Source organism: Plecotus auritus (genome assembly GCF_963455305.1).
Source record: "Plecotus auritus genome assembly, chromosome: 7".
Taxonomy (NCBI): domain Eukaryota; kingdom Metazoa; phylum Chordata; class Mammalia; order Chiroptera; family Vespertilionidae; genus Plecotus; species Plecotus auritus.
Window position 1 is genome coordinate 135,391,656 of NC_137774.1, and position 21,762 is coordinate 135,413,417.

General features: G+C 41.5%; 1 protein-coding gene across 2 annotated transcripts in view; it reads right to left on the bottom strand.

Annotated features, from left to right (window-relative positions):
• Positions 1 to 745: 745 nt before the first annotated feature.
• Positions 746 to 21,762, bottom strand: part of IQGAP2 (IQ motif containing GTPase activating protein 2) — a 285,446-nt gene continuing 264,429 nt past the window's right edge. For both annotated transcript variants that reach the window (XM_080680284.1, XM_080680285.1), the window contains exons 30-36: positions 21,352 to 21,493; positions 12,450 to 12,537; positions 10,233 to 10,445; positions 9,024 to 9,184; positions 7,294 to 7,431; positions 5,907 to 6,015; positions 746 to 1,682 (exon numbers count right to left, since the gene is read on the bottom strand). In XM_080680284.1, coding sequence (XP_080536410.1) covers positions 1,569 to 1,682; positions 5,907 to 6,015; positions 7,294 to 7,431; positions 9,024 to 9,184; positions 10,233 to 10,445; positions 12,450 to 12,537; positions 21,352 to 21,493 — 965 coding nt within the window. In that variant the 3' untranslated portion in view covers positions 746 to 1,568. The remainder of the gene's footprint in view (positions 1,683 to 5,906; positions 6,016 to 7,293; positions 7,432 to 9,023; positions 9,185 to 10,232; positions 10,446 to 12,449; positions 12,538 to 21,351; positions 21,494 to 21,762) is intronic.

Sequence of the window (21,762 nt, forward strand, 5' to 3'; positions counted from 1 at the left end):
TTTAGCTTTTTGTCAAAAATATGTATAGCCTGAAACAATCACTAAAGTAGCAGATTCTACTTTTTAAAGTTTCAATTTTCCAAATTCTATTGGTCTAATACTGAAAGTTCATTTGTGCCAAGTGTGCAAAAGCTAGCCCACTTTCTCGGTATTTGGTAATCCCTGTTTAAAATAAAGCCTGTTGAATGAATGAACAGAACACGAAGTGTCAGGGAGGTGCCAGCCTGGAAGTCTGAATTAGTTTTGTGGTGGAGACTGCTAAACTGTCCCCAGGAATCACTCTCCCTTTTAATAATAGAACCACTGCCCCCTCTACCCCAGGTTTTAATTGGGGACATGGCTGCCTAGTTAGGGACCATAGTTCCCAGCCTCTCTTGCAGCTAGCTCTGGCCACATGACTAAAGTTTTGTTTGGTCAATTGGATATAGGCAGAAGGGACATGTGTAACTTAAAATGCTTGCCCTGGACTTCTTTCCCTCTTCCTGCTGGCCAGGAATCAGTGTCGAGGACAGAGACAGATCCCCGGAAAACCTTGCAGGCCTGCTCACTTCCCTTGGAGCTACTGAATTTGAGAAAAACATCTATCTTGTTTCAACCACAGGGTTTTGGATCTCTTGTTCACAGCAGCTTACTCTGTACCCTAATGCATACAACTATAGGTGTATTCCTACTTTCCCTGATAAGCCCACCAAGAACCTTCTCCACTAAATTGTTTGGATTTATTGAGACAACTAAAAAGCCAAATTAATGTAATTCAGTAACATTTATTTTACATGAAACAATTTTCAAAGAATACATTTAAAAACCATCTAAATACTGATTTTATTGCATTACAAAAATTGAGAGGCACAATTGAAGTATTCAAATAAATTGTGAGGGATAGAGGTGGGGGCCTAAGATCGCTATTCACGATGTTCCTTAGTCACGTACAGGCTCTGGGTACAAGAGTCTTTACCATGAGGCACTAGTGCACTTCATTTAGTAGGAATAAATCACATAAAATATATACTTTTATACAGAAAGTGTTATTGTCACTTTCAATTACTTATAAAAGCTTCATTTAAAATTGCACAAAAGTTCTCTTTAAAATTGATAACTCCCAGAAGACAGGGCTTAGAACTAAGTATCTGTCTAAATAATTCATTACAAATAATTAGGTTTCCATTTCTTCACAGATTAAAAAAAATCTATGAAGAATTACATTATTCAAATGGGACACTTAAAATTTTTTCATAGGAAAATAGGTTTACACATTTGTCCCTAGTCAGCTAAATTCATTTCTCCCTACTTGAACACAAATCACAGAATGTCCAAAGTTTTAAATCAGAGTACCTATTCCACAGTATAATGTGGAAGTGTTTACATTAATTCATTTTGTGTGTCATTCTAGTATAGTATCAAATTATCAAAAAGGCACGATGGGTACATTCTTCGGAACAGTTTTGGTCTTAAAAAAAAAATCACACGTTTATGAGCAGTGATTCCAATCATGTTTAAAAACAAAAATACGAAACAGATTCATTTCCCGATCCAGGTGATACCGAATCCACGAAATTTCTGCAGGCACTTCACTTTCCATAGAATTTCTTGTTCAGCAGGTATATGAGAAGGTTTACATTCACTTTAACCTTATCAAACATTTTCATTACAGCTACTCCTTCATATTGCATCTCAAGTAAATCCTGAAATTCAAGGAACATCATTAAATCTCAAACTTGACATTTAGCACATTTAAAAAACATTCCAGAACAATTTGTTGACAAAAATAAGATTCAAGTGACCTAATGACCTAGGTGGGGGTTCTTATACTTTAATGTCTGTCAGAATCATCTGGTAAAAACAGGGGCTAGTTAAAACATGCTGGGCCCCACACCCAGGAATTTCTGATTCTGTAGCTCTGGGGTGGGGCCCCAATATTTGTATTTTAACAAGTGCCTATTCATGATGATTATATTGTTGGCCTGGGTACCATACTTTAAGAATCATTTACCTAAATGAAAGGAAACAGATTTTTAGAATTGATAAAGACCATCTGAAGAAAACCATTATGATTAAGTTAATTCAGATATATAATTTTAATTTTTAATTGAAAAATTCGAAACAAATGTTCCAGCAAGATGGGCATATCCTTTAGATTAGAACAACAGTGTTTTCTAAAGTGAACTGAGCAAAACAATTCATTAAGGAGTAAAAAGAATATTAGGACTATTTATTTTTATTTTGTTCACTTTTTAAACATTTAAATTTTGTATATGTTTTATAAAGTGTATTTTTAGCATAGTGATAGGAGCAAGTATATTTTATAAATAAATATGTGCAAATGGGGTGAAGTGATCATGCTATTTATTTTTGAAGTTGTATGATTGAAATTTGGAGAACTGCTATACAAAGAAAATAAACTCACCTGCTAAAATTCATAACTGGGTCACACTAGCCATTTGCATGAGACTAAGCAGTAACATTTAAAAATACACAGGACAGGAGACCTTTGCCAAATAGAATTGCCCCAGACTAATACCCAGGTCTCGTTTTTTTTTGTTTTTAGCTCTGGAAATTTCTTGGTTCTTAATGATAATGTCTTAAGGAAGGCCACCTGCAGAATCATTTTTTTTTAAAATATATTTTATTAATTTTTTACAGAGAGGAAGAGAGAGGAGAGGGATAGAGAGCTAGAAACATCGATGAGAGAGAAACATCAATCAGCTGCCTCCTGCACACCTCCTACTGGGGATGTGCCCGCAACCAAGGTACGTGCCCTTGACCGGAATCAAACCCGGGACCTTTCAGTCCGCAGGCCGACGTTCTATCCACTGAGCCAAACCGGTTTCGGCTGCAGAATCATTTTTGAGAGAACGTGGCTCTTGTTAGCTTCCTCCTCTACTTCTTCAATGACCTCCAACTGCACTCAACTAAACCCTTACATTATTTAGATATGCTTCTGAGACGGAAATTCCATAGGGAACTGAAGTTCTTTCATCAAGAATGCTTTTACCTACTAAAGTGTACTGGTGGTTCACTTTTCCTTTGGGAAAGGCAAAGTCTGTTCATCCAAATCTCTTAGAAAAGAAATCAATAGAATTAAGTTGAGAAGGAATGGCCGATGCATGGGGAATTAGCTGGGCCCCCTGGTGGGGAGCAGAGAACACCTGCCACTGGAAGACCAGATTTTAGTCTTAGCTCCACCATTTGCTATCCTGTGATCCTGCAGTGTCACATAACCCCTGTTTCCTTGTGTGTAAACTGAGGGTAAAACACTCTTAACCTCACAGGAGAGTTACTGGGCATATGGGATCAAGGTATCTGCAAACCCTTTTCTTGTCAGGATCAGCTGGAACCTGTGAGAGAGGCAGTGGAGCAGAGCAATGAGGACCGTGGACCCTGGCTGCCTCTTCCCTAATCAGCTCTCGGCACCTCCGTTCTTCAACTGGGAAAGGGAGAATGCCAACCCTGCAGTCTCAGTGAGCACAGGCAATTATCTGTATAAGCAGACCATGTTCATGTACATCTCACCCTTCTGTTATGTATATAGCCTATAGCTATCCTATCTAATAAAGAGGGAATATGCTAATTGACCCTCACACCATCACAAAGATGGTGGCACCCACAGCCAATAAGGAGGGAATATGCTAATTGACTGTCCCGCCCTCAAAGATGGCGGCATGCCCAGCTGCCCAGGGCTGCCCCAGGCTCAGGTAACCAGGGTCGGCCGAGGCTTGAGCTGCCGGCAGTGGCAGCAGCAGAGGTGTGATGGAGCATCGCCTTCCCCTGATTGCCTGGTCGCCTCCTGCCCCTAAGGGCTCCCGGACTCTGAGAGGGGGCAGGCCTGACTGAGGGACCACCCCCCATCCAGTGCATGAATTTTCATGCACCGGGCCTCTAGTAGGATATAACCTTTAGGAACTAAGGGAAGAGTGGGCTGAAGTAAACCTAGACACAATGCTATACAGCATCTTCCTTAGACTTGCCAGAATCTTCTTTTTTTGTTAATCCTCACCCAAGGATATTTTTCCATTGATTTGTGGAAGGGAGGGGGAAGAGACACAGAAAGAGAAAATATCAATGTGAGAGAGACACATCAATTTGTTGCCTCCTGCATGCACCTCGACTAGACCCGGGGATTGAGCCTGCAACTGAGGTAAGCACCCTTGACTGGAATCGAACCTGAGACCCTTCAGTCTTTGGATCGATGTTCTACTCACTGAGCCAAACCAGCTAGGGCTGTTAGAAACTTCTTGACTCACAGTAAAGATCTGGCCATCATGTTTCTCTTGGTAATTCACTTGATAATGTAATTGTCTGAAAGCTATATGTATAGAAGCCTGACTTTATGTCTGACAGCTAATATATGTAGGGCCAGCTCCTTGGACATTCAACCTGTGCAGGGTTTCATCATCAGAAGGGCCCTGTACTTTAATGTCTGCTGTCATCATCTTGAAATTCTCAATAATTATAAAAATGAATATTATTTTCACTTTACATCGAGCCTTGCAAATCTTATAGGTGGTCTTGATGATACGGTAATGACTTTAGAAATAAAGGGGCTTATTAGCTAAGGAGTAACATTTCACAATTATGTGGATAAATGAATGGGATGAATAGCTGGTCCCACTGCATATTAAATCCTTAACAAAATTTGGTATTTGCATCAGTGTTCAAAGGAAATGGCATGGAATTTCTGAGGCCTTTCTAACAGGGGTCTCTTGGTCACTTGGCATTCATCTGTCCAGTTGATATTGATTGGTCTTGGGTCCTTTCTTGCTGGCAATTGCATGGTATGCCTGCCATCTCTGGAGAAGAATCAGTAGCCAAGGAGTATTCTTTTCTCTTCCCATATTTGTCAAAGTGTTACATGGAGTAACTCAAGACTTCCAGTTAAACTGTTTGATGGATACAGTTAGTGATATTTAAATTCAGTTAGAAAACAATACTGTTTATTTAAGTCTACTTTTCATAATTACATAGTGTCCTTTATTTCTCTCTCTATCCTCTAATTTGCTCCATTATCTCACTGTTTTTATCATGCCCATTTAGCTCCCATTTTCCTCTTAAGTTACAAGTAGGCTAGATCGAAAAGAGTGCTCTGGTATCTGCTCCCTGGAGGGAGGCAATTTCAGGGCTGGGCTGGGCTGGGCTGGGCGGGCAGTGAGGCTGGGACACCCATCATGCCCAGGGGCTGGTCAAGATGATTCATGTAGAACACCTGAAAACCATTTCATACAAGTAGTTTGGGACCCAGGTAAATAGGCGTTATTGCCGTTTAAAAATTCTTATACAAAAAAGAAAACTCAATTGCTTCTCTAAAGTGATTCTGCGCTAAGAATTAAGAAGTTGGCAGCAGAAGAACTTAAATGTTTGGTTTTTTGGAGGATGGCGACACATAGACTGGGTTTCTCAGTTTCTATTCAAGTATATTTGGCTTAAATACAGTTCTTATGAGAAAATCACAATAATTCAGACTGCAAATATCATTTTTCTATTTATAGTTACCTGTTTTGCACAAAGTCGTTCATTCATATGATCCCAAACAAATGAACAGATTTAAGAAACATGTAAAAAACATTCCAGGAAGGAGCAGGGAGGAAGGAGGAGAAATGCAAATGGGAAAGCTCCCATCCTGGGCACACACAGTCTTAGAAAGAAGTGCAAGTTCCTAACAAAAGGAAACTTTCCAGCCTCGACTTAATAGCTCCGAATACTTTCATATTATTCTCTACTCTATGCTTCAAAATGGAAATATTGTTTTACACCCTAAAAGCATTTTAAGTTCCAATAATTTGAAAAATCATAGCCTTTAAAAAATAATCAATGCACCAAAAGCTAATATTGGCCTTCTTTGCTGAAGTTCATTGTCATCATGAAGAGGTAATTTCAGGGCTCACCCTCAGTTCTCAGAAATCCCAGCTTACCTGAATATTGAGCTGCACCTTTTCCATCTCCACGCCCAGGAATTTGGATTTGACATCGAAGATGCCCACATCTTCAGTGGATAAGATATCAAATGTAACATTTTTAAACCTAATGAAGAAAGGGACAGTCACATGTGCGGAACTACAAATATATGCTCAAAGCTGAAACAAATTAACGGAATCCTCAGTTATCATTCTCAGTGAATGGTCATCCCAAACCGCCCATCCTTTCCCCCACTTTGCTCACTAAAACTGTGCTTCATGGCTCTTGTTGAGGTAACTCACAGAGCACTGAAGTAGGTGCTTTAGGACAAAAGAAATGCAAAATATGGTCCTTGCTCTTAAAGAGCATACAATACAGTTGGAAATACAGGAGAGTCACAGAATATGAGAACTGAACATTGACTTATACCACTGAGAGGCTAGTTAAGTATTTCAGAGGGTAAATTTTATAGGAAGAAGCATTTTCTCTGAGTCAGTGCAGTCAGGAGGTTTGATGGGAGAAATGGAATAGAAGCCAGGCCCTCAAGGAAGGTGAGGCGTTAGGAGCAGTGGATCTGGCTTCCCCCAGACCAAGGACAAGGGAGTGATGGGGCATCAGGTTCATGGTCCCTTTATATTTTTATTTCTAATTAAATTTATTGGGGTGATATTGGTTAATAAAATTATGTAGGTTTCAAGTGTACAATTCCATGATACATGATCTGTATATTGCATTGTGCCCACCACTCAAAGTCAAATCTCCTTCTGTTAACATATGTTTGACCCCCTTTACCCTTTACTACCTCCTGTTTCCCTCCTTCCCTCTGATAACCGCCATACTGTTATCTGTGTCCACGACTTTCTGTCGTTTGTTCATTTGGTGCTTTCCAGGTCCCTTTAAAACGGGAAACCTGATGGCGCCTGGGTTGGGGATGCAGAGAAGGGTGCAGCTTTCTCCTCCACACCAAAGGCATCCCCTAATAGCATAGGGCTGGAGTGTCAGACCCAGGCATTGGCACGCAGTCTGTGGCTTTGAAATGAGAAAGGCACTATTTTTTAATGGTAAATCATCTAATTTATCAAGACCAGAAGGCAGCCTTCATTCTCACTGCTATGACTCCGTTCTTTTGGAGGGAACAGGGAGGCTGGCAAATCCAGACACACTGGACAGGCCATGGGAAACACAACTTGAAAAGCCCTTCATACAACCCACCAGATGCTCAAGGCCTGCTGGGAAGACTAGAGATGACAATACACGTATCTCCCCATCACCTGTAATCAAGGGTAAGCCTTGACAGACCAAATGAAGCTCTCCTCAAAGGCCACAGGAACCAGAGGAATGTGAGTGAGGTGTCAGGGGCGCTTAGAGGGGGTGTGTTCTGTGCGCATTCCCGGTCACACTCACTGGTTGGTCTGCAGGTCGTCGATGCCCAGCAGTACACCCTTCTCATGCAGCTTCGCAGCCGTGTACCTCACTGGCTTCGCCCTCTTCATCCCCTTGGGCTCTCCTTTTCCGTCTACTTTAATTGACCGCCGAGAATTTCTAGCAAAAGGAGAACAAGCCGTCTGTCATGATGGCAAACTCGGATGTTTCTGGCAACGCAATAACCATGCCCTAGGTGTACACCACTGTGCAGACCTGGCCCCCATGGCCCCGAATATGCAACTTTGTTTTGTGGTAGTAGGTGACAATTTTCCCCATGCAGGAAAACCTCACTATGCACTGCTTAAGGGAAAGCTATTTTCAAAGTGACAAAGTTTGAATTACAGACTAATATTTTTCATAAAACTTGCACTCTATTTCTCAGACATCTCGAGTGGCCCTATTAAGTCATTTTGCAAGCAGCATTGGTGCAATAACATGAACTGTGAACTCCTGAGTAAAGGTATCCCTAGGGCTGCTTTAATTCCTTCAACAGATACTATGTAGCCAGCACTGTTCTAAGAGCTTTACACACATTGCCTCACATGTACAAGATTAACATTTCCATAATGCTTTGAAATAAAATTCCTTTCCTATATGCTATTCCATTTAGCTGTGAGGCTGGCACTCCTCATTCACCTTTACATGAGACACCTGGGGCTCCGGAGAAGTTCATCGGACAGGTTCAAGATCACACAATGTGAGAGAGAATCAGAACCCAAATCCAGCTCGCCTGGCTGCAAGAGCTTGTAAAATGCCTTCAAGTAGTTTAGCCTATAATTCAAACTGAAGTCTGACATAGTCTGCAATAAATATGTAAAGAAAACCTCTAACATTTCTTAAGTTTCTAAAACTTTTAATATTTCTACTGAATATTATCTTGACCAACTTTTTCCTCCCAGGGATAGAGTAAAAGTATTTTACAGGCCACAAGCAAATGAATTAAAATTCAGAACTAGTGGGGCACACACGAGTGTGGCTGACATTTGGTTATTTCCCTTAATCAAGCTTCTAATATTAATGGAATATATTTTTCCCTATAGCACCATTTCCTACTGTCAAGTTCACAACAAGCATTACTTAAAAACACTGTATTATCTATTTAAAAGGGTAATTAAAATTTTATTAAGTATTGACCTTAGTCTAACGATAAGAAAAATTATGAGCAAATAATACTCATTAAAAGTAGCTATAATACATATCAAAAATCTATGCTATACATGCTAATGGGTAACAGAGAACTGCCAAATTTTGTCTTTTGTATCAATAATGACTTTTTTAAAACCACTAAGCAATTTAAAATCATTAGGCTGCTATGCAATTAACAAATATCTGGTGTTATCTAACATTACCAAGAATATAAATTACTGTCTACTATAAACATTCCAAAAAACAAGAGTAGCCGTTGTTTTTTATAATAGTGCTTAAAAGACATCTTTGACTGAAAAAGACAAAAGAAATAATGCAAGTTCTTCCCCAAGCTACTTTAATTTTAGGTATAAAATTATGCTAATGGGGAATTACAAAGTTTCTAAATTCAGTCCTGACTTCTTAGTTCACAGTGCCAATTCATAAAATTGAGATTCTAGTTTTTGGTTATAAAATAAAGCAAAAAGTTGCTTCCAAACCCAACCCAACAGCCCAAGATTATAAAAGAATTGACGTCCCGTATAAATCATGACATTGCAAATGAATATATGGTTTTAACTTACTTTATTTTTAGGTTGTCTAAGCAAGTCTTTATGTAGGTGTCATAATAATTAACTTGCTCTTCATAAAATGCCGCCTTCTCGTTAAGAGCTTTCAAGGTCTGCTGAAGTTTGGCCAATTCAGCTTTTCGAAGCTTACGATAGATTCTCTGATTTCGAATATCCTGAGACAAGTAAAAGCTATGTGAGATTTAAGCAGAAGTGGGCTTTACAATCTTGCCAATTTGTGACAAGATGAGTATCAAGTATCAAATCAGAATTTGTGACTGTTAACTTATTGTTTATCTCAGTCACTTTATTTTAATCTCTCACGCCCTTCCCTCCTCACTTCTGAACTGGCAAGTGCCCATGTTTCACTTTAAGGGAGTTGATAAAGTTTATTTTTTTCTTGATGGGAAAGCAAAGAAGCATCATTTTCTCTACTACACATTCTCAAAGACGAGTATTTTCCACCCAGAGCTATAGAAAGCAGCGCTGCTTCCCTCCAGTCATCTGCTGGGAGCAAACAGCGGCTGCTAGAACTGACCATGGCGTTCCACGGAAGCACGAAGCTGAGTGCACTTCCCCCCCAGAAGTAAGAAAGCTTTTTCTCTGATCACTCACTGCTTTTAACCTCTAGACCCATTTTAAAGAGCGTGTGCGGATAAAAAGAATGAAATGTCCTTTGAACCCAAATATCCTTTGAAACCAAATACTTTCTTATCCTTGGCAAACAGATCTCAGCCAGTTCCTGTGATGTTTCCTTGCACTAATTTGAGAGCCTCTGCTCAGGAAGTTTCTCAACTGTAAAAATATGGGATGAGAAAATGGAAACGAATCTTTAAGTCAGAACTGCATTTAGAGGCAAATTTTCAGGGACATAAATTTACCATCTCAGTGGCAGGTCCTAAGAGCAACTGGGCAACAAGACAACAACTCCAGAAAGAACTCTCCTAAAAGTGTCGTCTTAAGACCAGTAGGTATTGCTTAGAAGATGAAACGTATCTATTACTTTTCCGGAGCATTTATTTCCGGTATGTGTCAACTCTTATAATGACTTGGGGGAATTATGATCATTATTAAAAGTCATCAACTGCTTTGAAACCTTTAACAATCTGTAATATTGACCATGGCATATACAAATATGAATCCCTCACGGCACCTCCCAGATTGCTCAGAATGTGACCAATGATTAGCAAATGTCTGCTAAGAAAGAATATTATTTCCAAAAACCTTGGCAATCTCATTGAGAATGTCTTGGTATTTATTTTTGGATGACATGTGTCCCATCTGTTCCAAAGTCCGAAGATTCCTCTGGATTTTCCTCTTCTTCTGCTCAAGGGGCAGCTGTGCATCTTCAACCATAGATTGTCCATCCTTCATTTCTTCTGGAGCCTTGGAATCTTTAATTGCCCGGCTCTCCATGTCTGTGGCATGAGCCGTTTCCTGAAAAGCGAAAAATATCAACATGTTGCTTTTTCTCTGACTCCCTAATCCCACAGATTCAGAACCTGCACAAGGCAAGTTAATGTCAAAATGAGAGAAGTCCTCAAACCAAAGTCCAAACACCAGATGTGTTCTTCATGGGTCTTGAGGTAGGTCTTTGGGAAGGAATTACTTCACCTTTTTGAGAAACATAGCAGTGGCGTCAGGCCTTTTGGGGACAAATTCCAATAGCTACTTTCCTGCTAAGGTGACAAATTGCCCACATCATGGACATAATACAATGGATAACTGATATTTATAATTCCCTGGATGGAAGGATTTCAATTCCTGGATAGTCCAGTTGAAGAAGAAATTAAAACTAAATTACCCATGAAAAAACAACAACGCATGGCTGTGAGAACTCTGAACATGCAGAACTCAGCTAACCTCTCACGCACCAGCCCTATTTATGGAGATTCATAAGCCAAGAAGGCAGTCAGAGACTGAGAGAATCATCCTCAAACTTCCATCTCTGAAAAAGCTACAGGCTTTCTTTGAACCAAAGGAAATAAAAATATTCTAGCAAGTGGTAAGTTTCTAAATAAATGATAAGTAAATGAATGAATGTAATTTCGATAGTTTTAAAAAACAGTAATAAAAGGGACTGGCGATCTTCCTATTTCATTGTACATTGATTGACACAGTAGATAAAGTCTAAGGACACAAATGTTATTAGACACACAGTGCACAGGTCACCATTATGGGCACAGGAACAATTTACCAGCCCAGCAGTAAACAGCAAGAGTAGCAGCAGCCGCCAACGTTATTGAGCACTTAACATGTACCAGATATCATTCTACCCGCTAACACGTTTTAACTCATTTATTCCTGTCTGTGAATTGGTACTGTTATTCTTCTTCCCATTTTACAGTTGAGGAAAATGAGGCACGGAACTATTTCTAGGTGCCTAGGGTTACACAGCTAGGAGGTACAGAGCTATACTTGACCTTGGAAGTCTGTGTTCTTAGTGACTACGCTACATTTGGGAAAACATGAAATATGAATAAGGACTAAAATTCTCATACTAAATTAGTAGGATGTTCTACCAACATTGTTTTAAAAATATCCATACATTAACCAACATCAGATAACTTAATTTTATTTTATATTTCTTGAAACTGTAACAGAATGATTTCTTGGCAAACAATTTAATTAGGAATGATTCAGGAAGATTATGTGCAGTTCTCCTAAGAAAGAACTAATTAGATAATTTTGTCAACCTTTGTTTAGGGAGTGGCAATTATTGATACTAAAGCAACACTGAAATTAATTCAGAACTAACTAAACAACATGCATTTTATTGTCTTATTTTTTAAGCCTCACCTGAGGATATGTTTACTGGCAGGGAGGGAGTGAGAGTCAGAGAAACATAGACAGGTTGCCTCCCATACGTGTCCCAACTGAGCCACCAGGCCAGGGCAATGAATGATGCATTTTAAAAGATGCTAAGAGATTTTAATGCCAGATTGTTATGACACTGCAGTTACTTACACCAGGATAATGGTACCATGACCCAGCAGACTCAAGACGTTTGCTTCTGAAGAATTCGAAAAGTTTTAATGTGAGACACTTCGTTTCTTCAAGTTAGCAAACATAAAATATGAAAGGCATTTTTCTACATCCTGTCAACCAGAACCCTCTCTTAACTGACTTATCCGCCTATCCACTGACTGATAAAGTTTATGATGAATATTCAGAAGCTTTGAAAGACCCAGAACTATCTTCCTAGTCCAGGACAAAATTACTTTCAGCCTAAATTCAGTGCTGCATTTTCTACTTCATTGATTCTCCATATGGATTTCCTATATAGCTGAACTCAGTTGGCCAGAGTAATAGATAAAAATTCCTTACTTCCAAATCATTTTAGAATAGTTGCTCTGAGATAACAGTAAACATTTGGCATGAAGATTAATAAAATGAACTCATATCTATGGTACTTATTATTTTACACTCCAAGACCAATACCTGTTGTGTAGTTGCGGGTGTCTCTAAGATTTCTGTCAATGTGTTTCCTGGTTGGTTCCGGATCACATCAATGATCAGTTTTTTGGTCCTTTCAAAACAGAGAAAGAAGAGACAGACTCAGACAGCAGCCCTAAGGGTCAGAAATCTGCTTCTCCGAGGGCGTGCACAACACATACAGAAATATATTATCCCTATACTAAAGAAATAAAGCTTCGAAGATAATCCCTTAAATAGCACAGTCTTGCAGAAATTCACCACATCTGCTCTAAGGCTCCGGAAACTTTGTGAGTGCCTGATAATCGAAGCCTGGGTTTTCTATGCCTGATATAGTAGGATTATACTGTCAGTAACATGGGCACAAGTATGCCGAGCGATTTCTTATCTAAATATTTTTCCTTGTTTTTAGACTGAGGCTTCTTTTTGTGGAGGAGGAGGAAAAAGTGCTCCTGATTTGGCCTGCTACCACGGAGGGTGTGGGAATGATACCTAATATCCCCCTTTCCTGACTTTAATAATTTTAAAACTTTGGAGCCTATTTAATACATTGCAGGACGTTAGAAGCCAGACTAAGGGCTACCTCTCCTGCTCTGAGAAAGCTCTGAAATGGTTGGAAGGCCAGTGTGAGCAGGCACCCTGTGTGGGCTGTGGGGGGACGTGGGGGGGGGCGGGGTTTGGCTGTTGGCCGACACAGCAGCCGGTGTTGAACCTCTCATCTGGTGGAGGAACTAACAGACTGGCTTGGGTCCCTGTCTTCAGGTGGTGGAGAATGGAAGAGCTGCTCAGTAAAAAGTTACGAGCTAGAAAACTCTTTATGGTATTCGGCCACCCCATCCTAATTGAAGAGCAGGTTATGTAGTTATGTACACAGATCTATAATAATAAAAGTGTAATATGCTAATTAGACTGGATGTCCTTCTGGACGACCTTCTGGATGGAGCCACGGTGGTGGGGGCCGAGGCCGAGGCAGCTGCTGCGGATGGGGGCCAAGCCCCTTGCACAAATTTTGTGCATTGGGCCTCTAGTCCTATCTAATAAAGAGGGAATATGCTAATTGACCATTACTCTGTCACAAAGATGGCTGCACCCACAGCTGAGGCCAAGTTCCCATAAGGAGCCTTAATGAGCAATCAGCAGGGACCTGAGGCTACGCCCTCCCCCACTGCTGTGGGGCTTGACAGGGGACTTCAGGCCGTGTCCCCCACCCAGCAGGGCTTGACAGGGGATCTCAGGCCATACCCCCCACCCGGCAGGGCTTGACAGGGGACCTCAAGCCGTGGCCCCCACCCATCGGGGATTGACGGGGGACCTCAAGGTGCACCCCCAGTGCTGGGTTGGGGGAACTCAGGCTGTGCCCCTGCCCAGTGGGGCTTGACAGGGTACCTGTGGCTGCACCCCCCTGCCGGTGGGGCTTGACGGGGGACCTGAGGCTGCACCCCCCCTCCCAGTGCTAGGCCGGGGGACCTGAGGCTGGGCCCCCCCCGCCTGGTGGGGCTTGACGGGGAACCTCAGGCCATGCCCCCCACCCAGCGGGGCTTGACAGGGGATCTCAGGCCGTGTCCCCCACCTGGTGGGGCTTGATGGAGGACCTCAAGGCACGCCCCCTGCCCCAGTCTGGGCTGGGGGAACTCAGGCCACGCCCCCCATCCTGGCACCTGGCCAGGGGAACTGAGGCTATGCGCCCTGCCTGGCAGGGCTTGACAAGGGTGGGACTGGCTGGGTCTGGATCTAGCCCAATGTGTGTGGGGGGCCTGGCTGAGTCTGGGTCTCACGTGATTTTGAGGTGCATGTGGGTGGGCGGGGACTTGACTCTGGGTCCTGTGGTGAGTCCCAGACTCTGACAGGAGGAAGGTTTTTCATATACATTTTACTATTTTTCTTTCATCTCTGACACTTCTATTATAGAGAAAGGGCAAATAGCAATATTAAATTATTTCCTCTAATTAATCCCCGTTTAATGTGCACGAATTTCATGCTCCGGGTCACTAGTTTTAACATAAAAGGCAAATGGTCAAGTTGGCTCACTTTTACCTAAGTGGGGACAGTGCTACTGGATAGAGCGTCCCTTCCAAACAAAGGAAGCCAAGAGGAGTTGCCTGAAGTTACAAACAGGCCTATCCAGTGTCTGAAATGTCACTTTTCGTGCGGTCCTGCTGTTTCATTTAACCTCAGTTCTTTCAAAGGCATTACATGGTCTCACTGGACGATGAACTTTTCCTCAACTAAAGCAGGAAATGTTCACACAGCATGGACAATGGAAACGAAAACAAAACAATGTCCACATTCTGAAGCATCGGGCAACTGCTCGCAAATGACAGAGGAAACCCTCAAAGTTAATTCCAAAAATGTTATTATTGAAAATAGGGTAAAATCCAATAAACCATCTGTAAACATCATTTTCCTCATTTCTTACTCACTGCAAGTCTGTACGAGAAGAATGATCACAGCCATTTCCGCTGGCCCATGACCCTTCCCTGCTCGGGATTTATGGGCTGTGTGGGAGTGCGCAGATAAACACGCTGCCAAGAGTCAAAGGTGGGCACCCAGCTAATTATAGCCACGTGGGAGATGGCGCTGTTCCTAAGGCCGTGGTGGCTCCCCACACAACCCCATCCCCCAAGCATCATTATAAATGTCTGAAACAGGAACATCGGGTTAAAAATAAAAGCTCTGGATGATTTTAAAAACACACACAGTGACATTTCTTATTTAAAGTAATATTCTAGGAACTACGTATGATATATACTTCCAGGAAACTCCCAGCTCATCTCTTCAGAGAAGCTATCTACGACCGAAATGACTGGGGCCACTCAAGCGTGCCCGCCAGGGATAACGGGTGTTTATTTGTGCAGGAGATGCTGGAAGATAAGCTGCCCATACAGCCTCCCTTTCCTTGGCCGCCTGCTGTATGTCAGGCCTGTGGAATCCACTGCCAAGTTCTAACCCTGACATCTTACAGAGAAGTGGCCATCCAGCTTCATGATGGGGACTCACTACCTCCCTTTCCCCCCGGCACCTACTGGTTAGGAACACTGGGATCAGACAGATCCAGGACCAAACTGGGACTCCTGTGGCCTGTGCGCACTTGTGCGAATTATATTTGTAGGTGTTTCTCTCTTTCTGCGTCCAGCACGGAAAGAGAGCGGGTCCAGTTCCTGAGTAGAGGAGCTGGGGACTGAGAAATAAAAGAAAGAAAAAGACAAGACACAAAGATAGAAGAAAAAAGCTGGGACCGGGTGGGACCACCATCCTCTCTGATGGAGGGACAGGGACCCAGAGCCGAAGCAGTGTGTTTATTTATATTCCAAATACCAGGGGTTTCACCAAAAACTTAGGATCAAAGGAGCTTGGGTGGGCCCAGGTCCTATTCATTCCCTCATTCCCGGTGCTAGACTGGATTTACATCTCAAAGCCCGCTCCCCGACACCTGGGCAAAGGTAAGAGTCAGTGCTGATAACACATCTGCCTTTTTGGTAAATGTGTATCCAAGACGTGGCTCTGCCTGTCGCCTTGAATTCAGCTGACAATAATTTAAAGAATGCCCATGTGCCTTCCCAGGCGCTGTCTACAATTTTATCCCTATACTTAAAAAACTGATGTAATGGGCATCTCCCTGAGAACTGATGCAAGGAATAAGTGAAGAGCTGCATGTAAAGCCCTTTGTTCACTGGGGTCTGACATGCCATAAGCACTCAGGTGAGCACGAAAGCTGTGCTGCCCAATGTGGCGCCCAATGTGGCACCCACTGGCCACCGGTGGCACCCGAGCCCTGACCCGTGGCAGGTCCAAATGGAGACGTGCTGCCAGTGTGAGACACACACCGGGTTCTCAAGGCTTAGTATGAAAGAAGAATGTACCATGTCTTATGAACATTTTTTACACTCATTACACATGGAAGTAACAGTTTTGCACATACTGGGTTAAAAGAGAATTAATTTCATCTGTTTATCTTAAAAATGTGGCTTCTGGAAAATTTAAAGTTAGTTGCGTGGCTCACATTCAATTTCTTTGGCGAGTGAAGCGTTGGAACGCTCCCTTCTTAAATGGGAAGCCCTCTGAGGCCTGCCTTCCCGTGATGTCCACTCCCTGGACTTGGTCAGGCACAGGACTTCAGCACAGGGGGCACCTTGGGGAACAGTCTAATCCCTGGTTTGAAAAATAAGGCGATGAGGACCTAAGAGGGCCAGTGGTTACAAAGGTCACTCTGTTTCCGAGAGTTGTGAAAACAGCAAGCTGAGCTCCCTTTCTTCACCCCTCCTCGACCCACAGGGAGGTGCCAGGACTGTGTCTTCATCCCCCTTTCCACCACTTTTCCTTTCCCAAGTGCAATCCCTCAGTTCCTTAAGCCCCTCACAACTGACTTTAAAGGGAGTTCATAGTTCTGCTCACATTTCAGTTTGCCAGTGACCCGAAAACATGTCCCGCTCCCCACCCCAATGCAAACACAATATTCCCAATATGGTCTGACCAGCATAAATCATCTGGTTAGAGTATTGGCCCCATGACTTCAAACAATATGTAAGACAGGCTGACAAAACCAAGGGCTTTGGCACCCTATCTGAATGGGGAGGTATTAACTCTGAGGAAGAATTAGGGAAAGAGAAAGAGAGAGAGGGGGGAGGGGCAGAGGAAGGAAGAGAGAGGAAGAGAGGGGAAGGGGAGAGACAGATAGACAGACAGACACAGACACACACACACACACACACACACACACACCAAGCCGCTTATTCATCATAGTTGTGCTCAAATCCCCTGTCAGTAAATGAGACTACATGACGCTTGTAAACTGGGGTGGCCCCTTAGGTTTGGCCATTCCACTCATACAGCATCTGTTATTACACTCTGACCAGTAGCATTTCTGAGCCTCCCCTTCTGCCATCTGCCTTACAGTGTACCCAAGGTTGAAAAGAAATTCGTGTTGTGGAAGCTAAGGAATATTTCCAGTTGTTTAAACTTCTAATGACATGATCACACATTTGATCACCCAACTTCAAGTATCACCTTAGCTATTCAGCTCTCATACCAGTGTGGACCAAAAGCAAGGGAAGCTCTCAGCTGGGATGATGGATGCCTAAACGGAATCATGTGATAGGAAAAATTCTTAAGAAATGACAACTTAAGCACTCAGACAGCTAAGTATGATTAAAAACCACAAATATTTCCTTCTACTTATACACATACTTTTGTAGAAAAAGAAGCTTAATAACAAAGGCCATACGGATCACATATTTTAAGATGAATCATAAGTTATAATGAGATTTCCAACTGGATAGTTTTTTCTAATTTATAAGGTGTTAATGCATGGCTTCATTTGCTCATCATAGCCCTTCCTCCCCCTCCCCCTCTTCTCTGATTGATGGCTGAGGACACTGAGGGTCAGGTGACTTGCTGAGTCCCATGGCTAATAAGTGACAGATTGAGGCTGTAATCCCAGGTTTTCCTAGGATTCCTCAACCAGGCTTTTTTTTTTTCTGATTCTTTTACTATCACCATGCTTGGTAGCACTGACAAAATGGCAATCACCCAAACTGAGGCTCCCTATTCCATAGACATACAGAAGGGAGACAAATAAAATGTTTCTTGCTGCTCCAATTACATGCCTTCATGTCCCTCACATCTGTCAGTCACTCCTTCTCTTTGGCCTGGAAAGATGCCCCAGCATCAGGTATGCAATAACTGCTCTGCTATCGCTCTCAATATTTACTCTAAGATTCTTGAGAGTACAAAGGGCCACAAGCTGTAAAACGTGGTGATCAAGAAAATGGTTCCTGGAAGATTTAAGATCTTTTAAGTTTGAATCTATGATCCACTGACTAGCCACACTCCCTAGAAAAGGGTTTTTGTCTGGACTGTGCCTAGTTTTCTCATCTGTAAAATATAGTTAATAACCTCTACTTCTTGTAATTGTTGAGAGTATTACATGATATAAATGTCATTATATATGTTATTATGTTATGTATGCTATTATCTATCTATATCTATATATATCTATAGGACAGTCCCTATACAGGTTATTTGCTTTCATTATTATTTTCATCCTCATTTAATTAGTAAGAATTATGAAACTAGCATGGAATTAAATTTACAGGCATAAGGATTAACAATGCCTCAAATTCTGCTACTGTAGAGCCCCCCAAGAATATGAGTTTCTCATTGCTGGAAAGCTAGTGATTTTGTAATTAATCGTAAGAGGGCATTTCTAAAAGTGAAAAACACAACTCATTTAACAAGGAAGCAAAATAATTTTTGATAGAGAAAAGCCAGGTATTTTCATGTTCCAACTATTTACATTCCATGATTATCCACTTCATAGTAATTTCTGAAGGCATTGTCAGATTTTAGTTAAATTTGGTTCTTTAATGAAGAGTCTCAAAAACTACATTGCCAATGGAGGAAGCCAAGCTTTCCGCACACCCTGGCCGGCCCAGGCCTCCATTCAAGGCTATAACAAAAAAACAAAAAACAAAAAACAAAAAACTACATTGCATGTTTGAGTTAGGAATTTGGCTTATTAGCTTGGAAAAAATCATCCCCATAAATCAGCATTTCAAAGTGTATATTAATGGAACTTCAATGATATATGATATGAATTTAAAGCCTATCAGTGACTAGCTACTTGCTTCTTAGAATTTTAGACTTTAATTTCCTCACCTCAAAGATAAAGACTCAGACTAGATGGTCTCCAAGTCAATGACACATTTTATAATTATCTATTAGTAGCAAGATTTAAAAATATATAAAGTATAATGTATTTGGAAGTAAGGCTTGCCTAACCTCTGGAGCTAACGCTATTGAATCTTTGGGCAATACCCAAATTCCACTTTCAGGGACAGCTAATTGGTCAGTCTTCAAGTTGATATTCTCATTGATCCCTGGGCTATTTAATGAAGTATGCCAACAAGCAGGATCTTGAAGCCTGCCCAAAGGAAGGCTCTCTAGACCCCAGAGGTCTATGAGAGCAGTGAATTATCAAGTCTATTAAGACACTGGCCCAACAGCCTTTTTTTTTGTATAAATGGAAAAGATTCTGTAATTCACATGGAATTGCAAAGAACCCCAAGTAGCCAAAAGAATCTTGAAATAAGCACTGGCTGGCTCTATTTAGCATGGATATTAAAGGGGCAGACTATGTGTTTTCAGCACAGTGGGGAGCTGGGAGGGAACAACTCTAGGGCTGGGGCAAGCAGGACAATGCCCAGGTTTCCCTGGCTAAGACAGATGGGCCTGACTTTTTAGTTTTGCTTTTAAAAATGTGAATTCCCAAAACTGGCAGAACCATGGGACTCACATTCAGAAATAAGCATAAATACATATGATATTTAAATTATTTAATATTTTAGACTATCAAAATTGTGATTTACATTCATTAATGCAGACATTTCACTGAGCACATTTAGAAAATGATGTTCAGATAGCAGACAAAACCAATTATGAAAAAAAATGTCTTTGCATTATTTCTAAGCACAAAGCTTATGAGATCATAGGATACTTGACCAAATTTAATTTGCATGGCGGAAACACACAATCTGTATTTCCAGTTACCTTTATAACTGGCACTTGCTCAGAGGAACCCAGGGAGTAGACGGCACCATTTCCCCCTTTGCTCTGTTGCTCTGCCCTGTGTCCTGGCCACACAAATTTAATCTGCCTGGCTAGTCAGTAGTCTAAAGGAGCTGCACTCAATTCTCGGAGGCCAAGGTTATGTATGAGTCCTGCATCTTGTCCTCTGTCCTGCAGTTGAGCTGTGCTCTCCACCATCAGACATCCGACTCTGGAGGGCAGGGACCTGTCCTGGCTTGCTCACTGCTGTATCCCAGCATCAAGCCCAGTACTGTGGACACAGCATCAGTATTCAGACATTTGCTACATGAACGAATAGAGCTTTAGGTGACAGGAGGATAAAAGAAGTAAGCGTAATGGAAGCAGCACACATCACAACACAGCACACCGAGTAAGCTTTTATGGCCATGGTCTGAATATCTGGGAAAAATACCAACTGGGAATGAGTGCTGTCTGAAGCATGTCAGGGGCAGAATAGAAGCTCCTGTCAAATGAAAACAACCTCAGAACTCAGGGCATGTAGCTTGGAAATATGTGTGAAGTATTATTTAAAGACACATTTATTTCTTTTGTCTCTATTTCCACGTCCATTCTCTATCTCACCCCAATATGTAACTGTTCTAATGTGCAAACACATATCCTTTGGTTTATGTGAGTTCTTAAAAACTGTATTGTTTGGTGAGCAAGTATTCCTGGTTTACGATGTTTGAATTTATGCTGCCATCAGGGATCTCATTCTTTCTTACTCTGTGGTAAAGAACTGGTATGGAATATCCAGGAGGCCTTGAGGGAAAGAATACCCTATTATTTATAAATTGAATGGTTCATCTGAAATCTTTGGGAGTGGGAAGTAAGGTAAAAATTAAGTCAAAGCTGATAAGTGTATCCAGTTTAATAGAAAAGAAGGCTAATAAATCAGATGATGGCATTATGTCATATCATGTGTGTGCCTTTTACATAACTATTTTATACCACAAATCAAATTCAGTTCAAGGTATTTCCTCACTAATCTTCTGACCACTCTGAAACAGATATTTCCCTTGGGTTAGCTAAAGACTTTTACAGGCTGAGTTAATAACTTCATTTCTTAAAGGAAAACAATCACATTACAATAAGAACAAATAAAAAACAAGTCAGGCTTTATACACTATTATAATATTTAGTTCTCTCTGAAATTATAAAGAGTCTATTGTCATTTGTTCGGTTAATTGTTTGATGGATAAACATAATGCATTTCAATATGCAGACATTTTTAAATGAATTATTTGGGGATTTAGCCTTGTTTGAATTTGCAGGGTTTAAGATGCATAATTAGGAACATGTGCCCTTTAAGGCCCAAACTTACTTTATCATGAGGCTTTGGCCATCTATACCTTCACCATCCCCTAAGTTGTACTTGCTTGTCAAGGAAAGGGAAATCTCAGTCTTTGAGAGCTGGTTTAGTGTATTCGCCTTGTTAGGGTCATTGGGATCAATGGCTCCTTCCCCTGTAGAAAAAAAAAAATTGTTATTCTCCCAATTCACTCATGGTGATGGTGCATCAACAATGTCAGATAAAGGTTCTATGGGAAAGGTAGGCTCAGTAGTTAGACAGGAGAGCACAGTCTTCATAAAAAACCCACATCCCAATACACTTAAAGTGGCTTTTAAAAGTCTTTGATTTTGCCTGGCTGACATGGCTCACTGGTTGAGCGTTGACCTATGAACCAGGAGGTCCCATTTCGATTCCTGGTTGGGGCACACGCCTGGGTTGCAG